The 15,811-nt window shown below is 31.0% G+C and overlaps 1 protein-coding gene across 3 annotated transcripts in view; it reads right to left on the bottom strand.

Annotated features, from left to right (window-relative positions):
* The window catches only part of Sev (receptor protein-tyrosine kinase sevenless), a 33,699-nt gene extending 27,026 nt beyond the window's left edge, over positions 1-6,673 (bottom strand). Inside the window, exon 1 of one of the 3 annotated variants that reach the window (XM_083032218.1) lies at positions 5,338-6,673. In XM_083032218.1, the coding sequence (XP_082888344.1) occupies positions 5,338-5,490 (153 nt within the window). In that variant the 5' untranslated portion in view covers positions 5,491-6,673. The remainder of the gene's footprint in view (positions 1-5,337) is intronic. The other 2 variants (XM_083032099.1, XM_083032142.1) reach the window with 2 other exon arrangements.
* Between the last annotated feature and the right edge of the window lie 9,138 nt (positions 6,674-15,811).

The raw sequence follows: 15,811 nt of genomic DNA, 5'->3' as shown, positions 1-15,811 counted from the left end.
TTTTTACAGTTAAAGCTATAATCATATATATGCATGTACTTAATGATTTTTTGCCAAAAGGCTTCTCATTAAATTTTTGAACGCAAATTAATCCTGGGAAACGCGGTGCTAACCGCTTTCAACTGACGTCATCCCAATTAAAACGCGTACATATGTTGGCATATATACAGAGAATGTGACCAGTTTTCAGCCTGTGAGATGAATGACAGCGGCTGTTTTTAATTTAACTTTTGATCTTAGGGAGAATTAATAAAATTGGGGAGATGTCCCACCGTACCGACGTTCATCTTTCCACTTAAATATTTGGTAGATGCCTTAATAATTAAAAACATATATTTTCTTGGCTAAAAAAAAAAATTGATTTCAGAAAATAATTTATGTAAAATTTTGTTATATAAATCAATTTATCTTGTAATGCATTACTGATGATGCAAAAAGCATGCTTCAGATTTGCATGGCGATTAAAGGCGAAATTCGCACGATTATCGATGTTCGAGGTGAACCCCTACCGCGCCACGTTGTAGGTGAGAGGATATAGCCGACAGGAAGTTTATTGTGTATGGCTACACATATAATGTTGCATGCCGGACGATCCTGCATATTCGACGTAACATCAGGCTCATAGCGCGAGAATCCGGGATCTCCCTCAATATTTTATACTTTAATCGTTAAAATATATGCGCGATTTACTTTTTTTTATTAATATCCCCCCATCTCTCTATCCACGTTTCTTTATAAAAAATTAAAATCATCTAATCTAAAAATAAAATTTATTAAATTATCTCTTTGTATTATGGTTTCGATATTTTTATTGTATTTATAATAATTAGCTTTTGAAAAGAAATGTTTTTATAAATAAAATTACATGCTTTTGTTTCATAAAATATATGTTAGTCATGCTCGAAGAATCGGAAATATTTACTCTCGCTTACATTAGACGTAATTTAAATTATGTAATAATGTTGATGCGCTTAATAAAAAGTAAAAAAAATAAAAGCCGATAAGACATTAATTATTACTTGTTTGCAAGAATTTGCATTATTTTGTAATAAAAATGTGTAACAATTATATACATAATAATTACTTCTTGTTAACAAAGAGATGAAAATATAATTGTTAATATAGAGCGATTTTTATATAAGATTATTTTAAGATTTCACTACATCTTTTTTATTCTAAAAAGAATTTTATAAATTTATAATTCTCAATTTAAATTAAAAGAGAAAGTGAGATTTTTCTATTAAATTCTTATTTGTGATATTTTTAAATATATAATCTTTTAATTTTATTATTTATAAAATTGTTCTTATTAATATATTAATTTTCTCAATATGTCTTATAAATTTTTTTTACACTCATGCATATAGTATTTTTTCTATTATAAATCTTTATTTTAATAGCCTTTGTAGAATCTTGAATATATTTAAAAATAGCGCATTAGAAACAACTACATCGCACGACGCGATGTTGAGAAGAATGATAAATTATTTATTAAGTAAGAGATACTATACTGATTCGAGATTAGAATATCGGGGCCGATGTTCAAGAAACGAAGACGAGAAGAAAATTTCCCTGTGGATTATGCAAGCTTAAGGTCATTATCTAAACAAGCTAAGGTCATTATCTAAGATATGATTTGAACTTTAGTATTAATACTTGCGTGTTTAGTGAATAATACGGGCGCCTCTCACATCATTTTTACTTGACGAAAGAGTCTGCTTCAAGAGAATTAAGTCATTAATATTCCTAAAAACTAAATAAATCATGTAAAACGCTTATTTAAATCAGGAAACAATTCCTCTCCACTGTTAAGCAATAAGAACATATCACGTTAAACATAGTGTAATTCTCCAATATTATATTTTATTTACTTTTATAACAAAGATTATTATATATAAAATATTTGTGTGATATAAAAAGATTTATTAAGATTAAGTAATTAATTTTAATAATATTTGTACAAAATATTATTAAAATTAATTACTTAATCTTAATAAATATTATTTTGTAAATATAAAGACCTAAATTTCTTCCGGCTTGTGTTTTTTGCATAACATAACTAAAAAAATTTAATAAAGATTTCAAAAATCATGATATGGATTCTAATCGATTTATAATCGATATATTTCGTGTGCTTAGAAAAAAAAACACTCAATCGAGATCGTTATCGCGCTGCCTCCAAGAAGTTTTTCTTAATCATTTGGAAATTTACGAAGAGGAAAAGGAAGATTAATAAGAGAGTGAGTTACAGATTAATAAGAGAGTGAGTACGCGCTACAGATAAGGGATCGAACAAAGTGATTTTTCTGTACCATTCTTATCTGGCTGCGACGGGGTAATTGAATCGACACACGCGCGGACGAAGAAGGGTTGGGTGAGTTCGATGACTTAATAATATCGTTCAGCAGTCATAAAACTAATTAGAATAAAAATTAATTCTTTGCATGCGGTTTGCAATTCTTCGTGACGAGAAGTGAAATTGCAATAGTTCATAAAATGCTTTTTAAATCTATTAAAATTAAATATTCTTTCAAGTACATTCATTTAAAGTTATTTGCTTGCACTTTTCAAAATTATTTCTCACAATGTTGTTTTTATTTGTATTAAACATTATCAGTGAATTAAATAGCGTCGTTCTTTATTATTTCAATAAAAATATTTTTTAAATGAATATCATATTTTTTATAACTTAGAATGATTGAAAAAATCATTGTTATATTCTTTTAAATACTTGATATACGTGAATTTTACATGATACGTGATTAAGAAGATCTCCAGAATTGGACACAAGGTTGCAGCGTGATCTGATATCAGAAGAAACGTTGGAGACAATCTTTTTGAGGAGACTTAAATTGATAATTTAGTATCAATTCGTTCTTCTCAATTGTCGAATGCACTGATTAAAACTATTTTATGGAGAAACTTTTCGCACGCTGTTGCATTAAACCAGTTTACTTTGCTACTTGAAAACAACACAAAGTAAAATAATGTGCTGCTTATTGAATTATTAAAAATTATTCTTTGAATACAACGCACGTATACGTATTTTTATATGTGATATTCATAATATATAGCTTATTATTACGAGCCGAGATTATATATGTATGTTAGGAAGAGAGTAATAAAACATATATATTTTCAGAAATTTTCAGATTATGTGTATAGAGTGCTGTGATATATACATGCGCGATTAGTATTTTATATAATTAATAAAATCCGAATCGATGAAGACGGCACGTAATAAAACAATGTTCTCGTCCTTTCTTTGTAAGAAAGGGATTAGATGGCCCTGTATCCGTTACGTGCTCGTCTTTCATCCTCGACGCTATGCTTATAGGTTGCCATGATGCGTCGTCGTGTAGTTAAGTTAATTAATGAATGGTACAGTCGGGCTGGAGAGTGGACTTAAATTGATACGTCCTTCGCTGCACAGCCTCGCGCACAGCCATTTTCGTGTCGCCGCCGCTCAGCTCGCAGCTAAGGACGTTTAGCATGGTACCAAAGTAAATACTTTAGCTTTTAAATTAAACATTTTCGACAAATTTAATTTTACTTTGATTATTACAATTACATTGATGCCGGAAAGGCATCAGTAAAGTCATTGTGAACAATACTTTTTGAAATATTCTATGCACTTTTATAATGCATATTATTCATATGAAAATTCATTAATTTATTGAATAAAAGTGTCAAGATTCTATTAAACTATTAAATACGCTTATTAGAAATACGCGAGTTTTTTGCTCTTCCGATAAATTGATAGTTCGAATTGAAAAATTACATCACGGATGCGCAAGGATACGCATACGTGCGCTGCATGGCGAGAAATGTTAATGGACCGCCGCAACGCGATAAATTGACACGCCGACATGAATTTCGAAGATCGCGTGTGGCGCAAATTGTGTGTCGCGTGCTTTAAATATTTCTCATTAATTAGCACGAAATAATTGGCATTCAACAAGTCAATTAAACAGCGAATAGAAAGTATCGAGTGCATGTGCAAGATGATTACTCACTGAAGAGATATCTATAATGTTGAAGAATTGCAATGAAAAATAATTATCTTTGATATGTGAACAAAATCTTTATAAAAAAAAAAAAAAAATTATTTTGAATTTCTTAAGGAATGTATATAGTCTAATTGTAAGGAGATTCATTTAGCTGCGAGAGTTTTTAATAATTTAGTATGTAATATCTTTTGCTAATTAATAAGATCCAAATTTTGTACACCAGATTCTGTACACTAGATCTCTCTTTTTTAGAAATTAACAGCAAATTATATATTAACTGTAATTTTAAATAAACATAAAAATAAGTCAGATTAATACATTTTATGTTAACACAAGTAATTTAATTAGTTATACATTTATCACATGTTGTATTTATTAACGTTATTATTCTTATCCGAATTAATCTAATCGTACTTTTGAGTAACGTAACGTACAGTTTCATAATAGGGTAGTACGATGCGGTTAAAGGTAATCATAAATAATGTCGATAAGCGAAAGATTTGATAAAGACCAAAAATGTCGTAATCAACTCGTAACATTGCGATTTATCGGTATGGGCTATCTATTAACACAACGTGATTTCGATGTATATACTATATATACTACTACTATATATATTACGTATACTACAGATTGAAGCGTAAATAAATTGTCATCTGTCGTTAACCAAATCACACCATTTGTTATCCGACAGTTCTTATTATGACCGCGTGAAAATATACGTACTTGGTCTATTTTATATCTTATAAATATGGATTTTTTGCGATTAAAATACACAAACCATGATTTAATGCGATATTTTTTCTCCATGTTTTATGTAACAGAAAGCAAATCGAAGTAACATTAACAATAAGATAAAGATGAAAAAAGATTTAAAAATTTTCTTAAAATTAATCTCTATAAAAACTCGTATTAAGTTTTTCAATATATTGACTGCGTTTATACACTGTAAAAAAAAATTTGTTAATTTGACTAAACCGTTCAACTAAATTACTGTTTTGTTAATTGAACATATATTAGTATTTAAGTCAAATACGTTTTGTCAAAAGTTTTGTTAGATTTAATATGTTATATTTAATTTAAATATTTTTATATGTTCAGTTAACAAAATATTATTTAGTTGAACGGTTTAGTCAAGTTAACACATTTTTTTTTACAGTGTAGATATGGGAAGAAAATAAATCGGTTTCTCTAACTTAGAGATTTTCTTCTTCACATTAAATCCCTTGGATTATACATTACACGGTTATACATTATACGGTTCAATTATACAAATAAATTGCAATAATATCTAGCTTGTTTATCACACAAAAAAGAGATCTTTTACCTGCATAAGATCCAGATTCGGGCACTTGGAAGAGCATTCCTCCTGGAGGCTGGTCGGAACAGCATGGTCCTCCAAATCCTCCGGCAAGAGCGCGATAGCTGCTCCTGCCAGCACCAACACCTTCACCAAAACGCATAGTCCTTTTCCTAACATAATAATCCCCTCCCCCCCCCCGTAGATCCTTGCGTTCGATCAGCTTCCACGCGATCCTCGGTCGCTGGCTCAGCTATCAATAATCATCGCGCCTGTCGATCTTCTCAATAAACTATGTTAATTGATTAGCGTTCGATGCTTCCTCATATTTGTCGGTGGATCCTGCGGAACGTGTCGCGACGTATATCACCGTCGTCGTTATCGTCGTCCCTCGCAAAGTCGCGTGCCGTGCAAGTGCATCAGCAAATGCGACGAAGTTGCATCAAATTGATCACTTCCGTCAAATATCCGGTGAAAACCTGGGGATCCGGCGTTTGCCGTCCCGGGAAAATTCCGAGAGGAATTGCGTTGCGTAGTTATTGTGAAAATTAAAAATTTGTCGTTGCTGTTAAATCATTTATTTAACAATGGAAATTATTCGTGCCACGCATACACACGTGAATATAGTTGTCAATCTTTTCTGTTATCGAAAAAGTTACTTTCCATGCGCGCACAAGTCATGAACCTACGAACTTTATCTTCCAATGTTATTTTTAAAAATAGTTTCCTCATTGATTGCGATATTTCTCACGATCAGAAATTATAGAGCTGCTGATAATTAAATAATCACTATGTTTTGCTCGACGAGAACTAATGATGATGCGAAATGACGCATATGCATCCGGTTCAAAGAAAGAGAGAATTAATTAATGCTATATATAATCAATCTTCTTTCACGTGCAGTTTCTTTCAAAATTCCAGCACCAGATGAAACGATCGAGTGATAAGCAACGAGCAATTATTGTTGTTGTTTCAGTGAACTGCGTAGAGCGACTATCTCGTTCTTGCACAAAGTTCATCAATTAAACTGTGATTTTAGCACTGCAAAATATCTCGACTGCATACAGATTCAACTTCAACGTTGCAATCATCCGGAATGCACAGAATCATTCATTTTTCGTCACTTTCTCGTCGCAATTTGAAGCGTAAAGAGTCCGGGCAGATTTTTCTGTCCAATTTTTTTTTCACCGAAATTTGCAATTGTCACAATTATTTCGTAAATTCTTATTACACATGTTTTTCGGAATTTACAACTTATTGTTCTTGACAGTCTGTTCCCGTCGCGCGGTTCCAGTCGAGCGACACGCAACACGGTCGCACTGTTGATGGTTGGCGAGCATAAGAGCAACTGACTCCGAGCGGCCACTCTAGAGTTAACCATCCCCCACTACGAGCCAAGAGCACCCTTATCTGTTGCACTCCGTTTGTGGCTAATTCTCCTCGGCGAAGACACTCAGCGCCTGCTTTGTGTGGGTGCGAACGCAAGGGAGGAACATGATCCAGAAGTCCATTCATATACGGTACCGACTATTGACTCTGACTGGTCAATTGGCAGATTGACCTGTTCTTACTATCCTCGTAAACTTTCATTCATCTATTCGCACGTGCCATTAGCTAACGACCGATAGTTATCTTTGAGAAAGTGTAATGAACATCTGGATCAAATTGTACGAAAGGAATGAAATGGTAAAGTAGTCTAATTTGATGATTAATCCGTTTCTCTACTGTGAAATTTCATTCAGTTATATTTTGAGTAATGTATTATAATTTTATTTGTATTGAGAGAGAGAGAGAGAGAGAGAGAGAGAGAGAGAGAGAGAGAGAGAGAGAGAGAGAGAGAAGAGAGAGAGAGAGAGAGAGAGAGAGAGAGAGAGAGAGAGAGAGAGAGAGAGAGAGAGAGAATTTTATTTATATGAGAAACAATTTTAAATCAGTTTTATAAATACATTTATGCAGCTTGAAAGTTACATTCTAAAAAATATATACTTTCTAGATTGTTTATATATTTTTTTACAATAAGATCTTGATATTCTCTTAATAAAATATATATATAAAAATAATATTTTTTTTAAATATTAAAAACTTTTCTTTTTGTTGATTTATTATAAATATCAAAGAATATATTTTTTCTGTCTAAATGATTATAATGCAAAGAGTCTTGAGAAATACTTGTCATAGCATTTTGAGATAATATTTTATGCCACATATATTTTATCAGTAAATCGAATTAATTTTTATTTTTTAAGTGGTCCACATCATGGATGATATCAAATTTGAACATGAATATTGAACTTATTTTATCTTATATGTCTTATATATCTTTATACATCTAAAAGAAAAAAACATCCATCCAAAATCTATGTGCACACATACTTTATCTTGACCAAAAAGTTGCCATAGCAATTTAATACATTTTGAGATAATATTTAGTGCCACATATATTCTGTCAATAAGTCAAATTAATCAACTTTTATTTTTTATGTCTACATCGCGGATGATACAAAGTAAATTTAAACATGAATATCAAAGTTCTTTTATTTTAAATCCTTCGCAAAAAAAGCCTTTATCAAAAAGAATGTATGCACGCGCATACTTTCAATTTATTAATGATATTTCTTTAACCATCCCGAAAGAAATTTAATGATAAAAATGTATGCTTTTATATTTCTTTATATTCATATATATACACTGAGAGAATGTTCTCTTAGAATTTACTCCGAAAATCATGGTAATCGTGGGACAATATGATATGGAAAGAATTTTATGAGAATTTTTCTGATTAATATTTATTACAATAAAAATAATATCTATCACAATAAAATATAAAACATGTTTGATTAATTTTACTATGCAGTTTAGTAAAATTAATCAAACATGTTTTATATTTTATTGTGATAGATATTAATCAGAGAAATTCTCATAAAATTCTTTCCATACCATATTGTCCTACGATTACCATGATTTTCAGGGTAAATTCCAAGAGAAAATTCTCTCTGTGTAGCATTCCTATTAAGAAATATAAAAAAAGTTAAATGTAGAAAAATAATTATATTGTATTTTTCAAATTTCTCTCTCTCTCTCTCTCTCTCTCTCTCTCTCTCTCAAATAGATCTTGAGTTATCGTATTTAATGTATGCTTAAAAGAAGAGAAATTACAATCGATTAACATCATCGAGTTGTTAGGACCAGTCTTTTACTTTTGCGAATCTTTTTATTGACTGTTATTCTCGTGAACACGTTTGTTAGCCGTGAGCCCATCAAAATGGTGACTCATTTCGACAGATTATATCTGCGTACAATGAGAGTCAGTCTGTATTTGTGATGCCATTGTTAGCTGCACCACGCTTCTTTCTTCGCGATGACCTGAAATCTTTTCTTGGCCACGCATATCTCCGCCGATCGATTCGCTCTTCGACGTATCTTCAAATTCTCTTCTTTACGAAGATGCTATTATATATGTTTAAAATGTCTCTCCTTCTGTCAATGCTTTTTAAGTAAATATCATCATATTTTTTATAATATTAAATGTCAAATATAATATATGACATATACGAGGGTGGTCCGATAAGTACTTAGCCTCACCGCCCGATGGTGCCAGTATCACAAGAGCGATTTACTATCGTGTAGTACATTCTCGTAGACGGCTACTGTCAAAATTTCAACCGAATCGGACTCGTAGTTTTGTTTTGACCGCGTGTGGGAGCGAGCGTGTCCACGGATTTTAGAAAAATGGAAAAAGAGCAATATCGGTCGGTGATTCGATTCTTGTTTTTGGAAGGGAAATCGCGCAGCGAAATCAAAGAGCGCTTATCCAAGCGCTCTTTGATTTCGCTGCGCGATTTCCCTTCCAAAAACAAGAATCGAATCACCGACCGATATTGCTCTTTTTCCATTTTTCTAAAATCCGTGGACACGCTCGCTCCCACACGCGGTCAAAACAAAACTACGAGTCCGATTCGGTTGAAATTTTGACAGTAGCCGTCTACGAGAATGTACTACACGATAGTAAATCGCTCTTGTGATACTGGCACCATCGGGCGGTGAGGCTAAGTACTTATCGGACCGCCCTCGTACATGTTTGAGGAATATAGACAGGATAAGACATAATATTGTATAATAATAATTTCCAAATTTAGAATCTGCGACTAATTGCCATAACGAGGGAAACTATGCGATACGAATGCGCGTTAGTCATGTGAAACTCCAGTTTAGATATGTATTAACGTCCTAATGTCTTAACGTGTTAATGTCTCAGTCGCTGCTTGACTTTGCAGCAGACGAAGAAATGCGAATTCTTTGTCTAGGTATGTCATATGTCTCTTCTGGTATTATTATTTATATTTAGATACCATGGAATATACATAAATTCTTGAATGAATAATTTTGATATAATTCTGATTCACATAAATATTGGAGAAAATTATTATTAAAAAATGGTAGGATTTTTTAATGTAATAATTAGTAAATTTTGCTTATCATAAATCAAGAATGCTACATGTAATGTATATAATAACGCATAAATCATAGATCGATATGTAATCAATACATTTGCTGATATAACATATTTTATATTATCGTAATAAATTGCGTCAGTTATTAAGGCAAAAAGAATTTTTGAAAATACCAATTTTATTTACTAAAAAAGTTTTGTTCAATCTGCAAGTTCTGTTTATAATAACATTCTTATTTCGCTATCAAAGCAATAATAGTTTCGCTTATACAAATGTATCAATAAAATACATTTATAAAGAGCAAATTAGCTTGCTTTAGCATAAAATTAAATTTGTCGCAGTGCGTGAAAAAGTACGCGTAAGTATACACTGAGAGAATTTTCTCTTAGAATTTATCTTGAAAATCATGGTAATCGTGAGACAATATGGTATGGAAAGAATTTTATGAGAATTTCTCTAATTAATATTTATCACAATAAAAATAATAATATCTATCACAATAAAATATGAACATATTTTATATTTTATTGTGATAGATATTATTATTTTTATTGTGATAAATATTAATTAGAGAAATTCTCATAAAATTCTTTCCATACCATATTGTCTCACGACTACTATGATTTTCAGGGTAAATTCTAAGAGAAAATTCTCTCTGTGTACAAACAAATTCAACATGATTTTTCTTTGGTTATAAAATAAATTCTTCAATAATTTCTATTATAATAACAAGTAATTAATTATAATAACAAAGTTTCGACGCTTTCACGTCGAAATATGCTGTGAAGAAAGAGCTTTTTTTTTTTTTACCAACGAAACCTTGAAAAGGTAATGACGTTAGTTTTTTCGCGTAGCACGCGCGCGTAGGATCGACCTAACTAGAACGGATTAAGGATGTAACGTTTGTTGTAGGCGCATAGATCATGATGATGAGCCGTAACAAGTGCGTGTCGAGCAAAGCAGCAGGGCGATTGTGCATGGGGTATATAGTATCACGCCTGACAGGAGCGTGATCCGAGTGCGCGCGTTTGCGAGAGGCGAGTGAGTTGGAGGTCGGAGGTGTATATTGGCCATTTCCGCAGGAAGCCCTAGGTAACCTGTAACCATTGAGGTTCTAACTGAACGTGCCACGGATCTATGCTATCGTTTCATAACATGCCAGCGCTCTGGATTCGCGTTGCCCGTGTTGCCCCGAAACGCTTCATCTCCGCTCCCGATCTGCCTCGCGTTCCTGCGAGTCGGTGGAAAGGACGGAATTAATCCTTCCTGGCTAACGTTGCATTCATTGGATTGTTCAAACCTAGATGTACGCATCTCTAATCTCTCTCATATTTTGATACCGTGTAAAAATTAAAAATTTTTATTATATTAAAATGGATATGTAAAAAAAATCATATTACACCTATTCAATTTGTCAATTTAGAAAAATTTAATCTTGTATTTAAAACTTCTCTTATTTTAATATTCAAAGCTTGTAATAAACAATTCCGAAACTCAATATCAATTAATATTGAAATAAAGTTTACTATAAATTTCATAAAATAATTTTCCCGCATATTTGATTGTTTGTAACTCAAAATTTTTATAGAATTTTTTATACTTTATTTGTATTAACTTTTATATATAATCATTTCAATTCAAAAATTCAATATCAAAATATTCAATAAATATTCAATTTCAGAGAATTATTATTGCGATATTATGTTTATTCAGAAAAGAGAGAAAAGATAATTTTAAGAAAATTAACTCGATGAATTTAATTTTCAATTATAAGCGCCTTACTTTATAAATATGTTCTCAAGTAAAACGTATGTAAAAATTTATATGTATATAATATTTTATTATAATATAACATAATATATGTAAAATATATATTATATATTTTCTTTTCTAATATTATATGTAATATTTTCTTTTCAATTTAATGTGTAGCATATATAATGCAGCGCACGATGAAGATAAGAAGACCTTTCAAAGAAGAACCTAACTCAATAAAATGAAACATTGTTGAACCGTCGACTCATATGTCAAATATATGCAGCACATTATGATGTACAATGATGTTTACGCTTGGAATTGAAAAAAAGTTTCCAGTGGTTTAGATTGATACAAAATGTGACAACGCTACTAGTATGCTAATTGCGATTACTATGCAACAGATATTAAACGTCTGACAACCGTTCTATTCATTTCACAATTGTCTTGCATGCAAACTATAAACGTCGACGAACTGACATCATTTATGAATTAAATGTAATTACATTTAATTCATAAATGATGTCAGTTCGTCGACGTTTATAGTTTGCATGCAAGACAATTGTGAAATGAATAGAACGGTTGTCAGACGTGAGTTGTCTATACAACACTCTAGCCCAGATCACCCTTCTTTACTCGATACACCAACAATTCGGCTCGATTAGATCCAATAAAGTGTATCAAAGAGGAGGAATGCACCCCGAGTCAATAATAAATGTAGTGTCCGTTGGACCATTCGTGCGCGCAAATGCACACGAATGCATGTGAGGTGCGGGTGGATTCCTAATTTAGATTGAACATAATCATCAGGGCTGTCTCGTTATATGACAGATCGTATGTATCACACGTTTATATTTCGAGGTTCTCACAACATTTTTTGTTATGTTTTATATATATATAATATATATTATCAAGCGCAGTATATATTATTACAACGCCAAATACATAAAAATTTCTTTCTGGCAACAACTTTGCCTATGTACACTAAAAAAAAAAAAATTTGTTAACTTGACTAAACCTTTCAAGTAAATTAATTGAACACATATATACATTTAATTAAACATATATTAGTATTTAAATCAAATATACGTTTTGTTAAATTTAATATGTTATATTTTTATTTAATATATTTATGTATTTAATATTATAAATATTTCTATATGTTCAATTAACAAAATAATATTTAGTTGAAAGGTTTAGTCAAGTTAACAAAATTTTTTTTTCAGTGTACAAAGTAACTTATTTTACGTTTAATAATACGTATTTATTAATTAAACTTAACATATACATATTTTTTTAAATAACTTAATAGCAAATTTAAATTAAGATACAAAATTAAATATACATATTAAGACATATATAATATACATTGTATATATGAATATATATGTGTGTGCGTACATTTTTCCTTCTCTTATATCTTTCTCTCTTCTGATTTTTAATTTTGTATCTTAATTTAAATTTTGCTAAATATTAAGTTATTTAAAACTTTATTACAAATATGTATTTGTGTCAAGTCCAATTATTATAAATTTTTCAATCTATTTAGAATTTATCATATAGAAGAGGCTGCGCATAATAAAAGAAATGAGGAACAAGGAATAAAAAAACAGAAAACAAGAACCAAGAATAGGAAACAGTTCAATATAAAACATATGAAATATAATTTAGTAAAACGCAAAATAGAAAATAGAAAAATACTGATAAGGTAAAGTGATGAAATTTCTCTATTCTGCGTTACTATAAATCAACATTTCATATGTTTTATATTAAATATTTCCTGTTCTTGTTTTCTGTTCTCTATTCTCTTTTTCTCTTTTTTTTTATGTTGCCGCGGACTCTATACTGCACATTTTTATATTATGTATATTAAATAAACAAATTTGTACACTGATATCTGCTTGGTACCAAAATATTCTGCAAACAATGTACTATCGAAATATACCAGCGATGAATTTTTGGCTCGCCTTAAAATATTAAAGATCGATATTTTGTTGATACACTGCGCATACATAAATTATGTATATTAAATAAAAGAATTGATAGGCTGGTATCTGTTTACTATAAAAATAATCTTTTACAATATACTATCGAAATATACAAACGATAAATTTTTGGCTTCTCTAAATATAGTAATATACGTAAAACAAAAATGCGCCCCATAGGGTTCGCGGAGACATAATGCCGATTTTTAATATTTTAAAATACGAGCCAAAAATTTATCTCTTGTATATTTCGATAGTACATTGTTTGCAGAAAATTTTGATACCAAACAGATACCGGCGTACAAATTCTTTTATTTAATATACATAATTTATGTATGCGCAGTATAGGGTCCGCGGCAACAAAGTATCGATTTTTAATATTTTAAGGCGAGCCAAAAATTCATCGATCATATATATCGATAGTACATTGTTTGCAGAATATTTTGGTACCACGCAGACACCAGCGTACAAATTTTTTTATTTAATATACATAATATAAGAATGCGCCGCATAAGGTTCGAGGCAAAACATAGTGTCCACTTTTAATATATTTTAAGACGAGTAAAAATTCATCTCTCGTATATTTCGATAGTACATTGTTCGCAGAATATATTGGTACTTAGCAGACAGCAGCGTTCAAACTTTTTAATTTAATATACATAATATAAGAATGCACCGCATAGTGTCCGTGACGATCCCAGTGTCGATATTTAATATTTAAAGGCTAGCCAAAAATTCATCGCCGGTATATTTCGATGGATTTTTGGCTCGTCTTAAAATATTAAATGTCGACACAATGGCCCATATGCTGAATCTTCTTTTATCGATAAAAGAAGATCCAGAATATGGGCCTATGTCGCCGCGGACCCTATGCGGCGCATTCTTATATTATGTATATTAAATAAAAGAATTTGTACGCTGGTGTCTGCTTGGTACCAAAATATTCTGCAAACAATGTACTATCAAAATATATAAGCGTTGGCTCGCCTTAAAATATTAAAAATCGATACTTTGTTGCCGCGGATCCTATACTGCGCATTTTTATATTATGTATATTAAATAAACAAATTTGTACGCTGGTGTCTGCTTGGTACCAAAATATTCTGCAAACAATGTACTATCGAAATATATAAGCGATGAATTTTTGGCTCGCCTTAAAATATTAATGATCGATATTTTGTTGCCGTGGACCCTAATATACTGCGCATACATAAATTATGTATATTAAATAAAAGAATTTGTAGGCTGATATCTGTTTGGTATAAATATAATTTTTTTATAATATACTATCGAAATATACAAACGATGAATTTTTGGCTTCTCTAAATATAATAATATACGTAAAATAAAAATGCGCCCCATAGGGTCCGCGGGGACATAATGTCGATTTTTAATATTTTAATACAAGCTAAAAATTTATCTCTTGTATATTTCGAATGTACAATGTTCGCAGAAAATTTTGGTACCAAGCAGACACCGGCGTACAAATTCTTTTATTTAATATGCATAATTTATGTATGCGCAGTATAGGGTCCACGGCAACAAAATATCGATTTTTAATATTTTAAGGCAAGCTAAAAATTCATCGCTCATATATATCAATAGTACATTGTTTGCAGAATATTTTGGTACCACGCAGACATCAGCGTACAAATTTTTTTATTTAATATGCATAATATAAGAATGCGCTGCATAGGGTTCGAGGCAAAACATAGTGTCCACTTTTAATATATTTTAAGACGAGTAAAAATTCATCTCTCGTATATTTCGATAGTACATTGTTCGCAGAATATATTGGCACTTAGCAGACACCAGCGTTCAAATTTTTTAATTTAATATACATAATATAAGAATGCACCGCATAGTGTCCGTGACGATTCCAGTGTCGATATTTAAAGGCTAGCCAAAAATTCATCGCCGGTATATTTCGATGGATTTTTGGCTCGTCTTAAAATATTAAATGTCGACACAATGGTTCATATGCTGAATCTTCTTTTATCGATAAAAGAAGATCCAGAATATGGGCCTATGTCGCCGCGGACCCTATGCGGCGCATTCTTATATTATGTATATTAAATAAAAGAATTTGTACGCTGGTGTCTGCTTGGTACCAAAATATTCTGCAAACAATGTACTATCAAAATATATAAGCGTTGGCTCGCCTTAAAATATTAAAAATCGATACTTTGTTGCCGCGGATCCTATACTGCGCATTTTTATATTATGTATATTAAATAAACAAATTTGTACGCTGGTGTCTGCTTGGTACCAAAATATTCTGCAAACAATGTACTATCGAAATATATAAGC

Source organism: Prenolepis imparis, unplaced genomic scaffold (assembly GCF_030444845.1).
Source record: "Prenolepis imparis isolate NDT839.2.m4 unplaced genomic scaffold, iyPreImpa1.0 SCAF_1, whole genome shotgun sequence".
NCBI lineage: Eukaryota > Metazoa > Arthropoda > Insecta > Hymenoptera > Formicidae > Prenolepis > Prenolepis imparis.
Note: the sequence above shows the minus strand (reverse complement) of the source record. Positions and strands in the feature narration are given on the sequence as shown.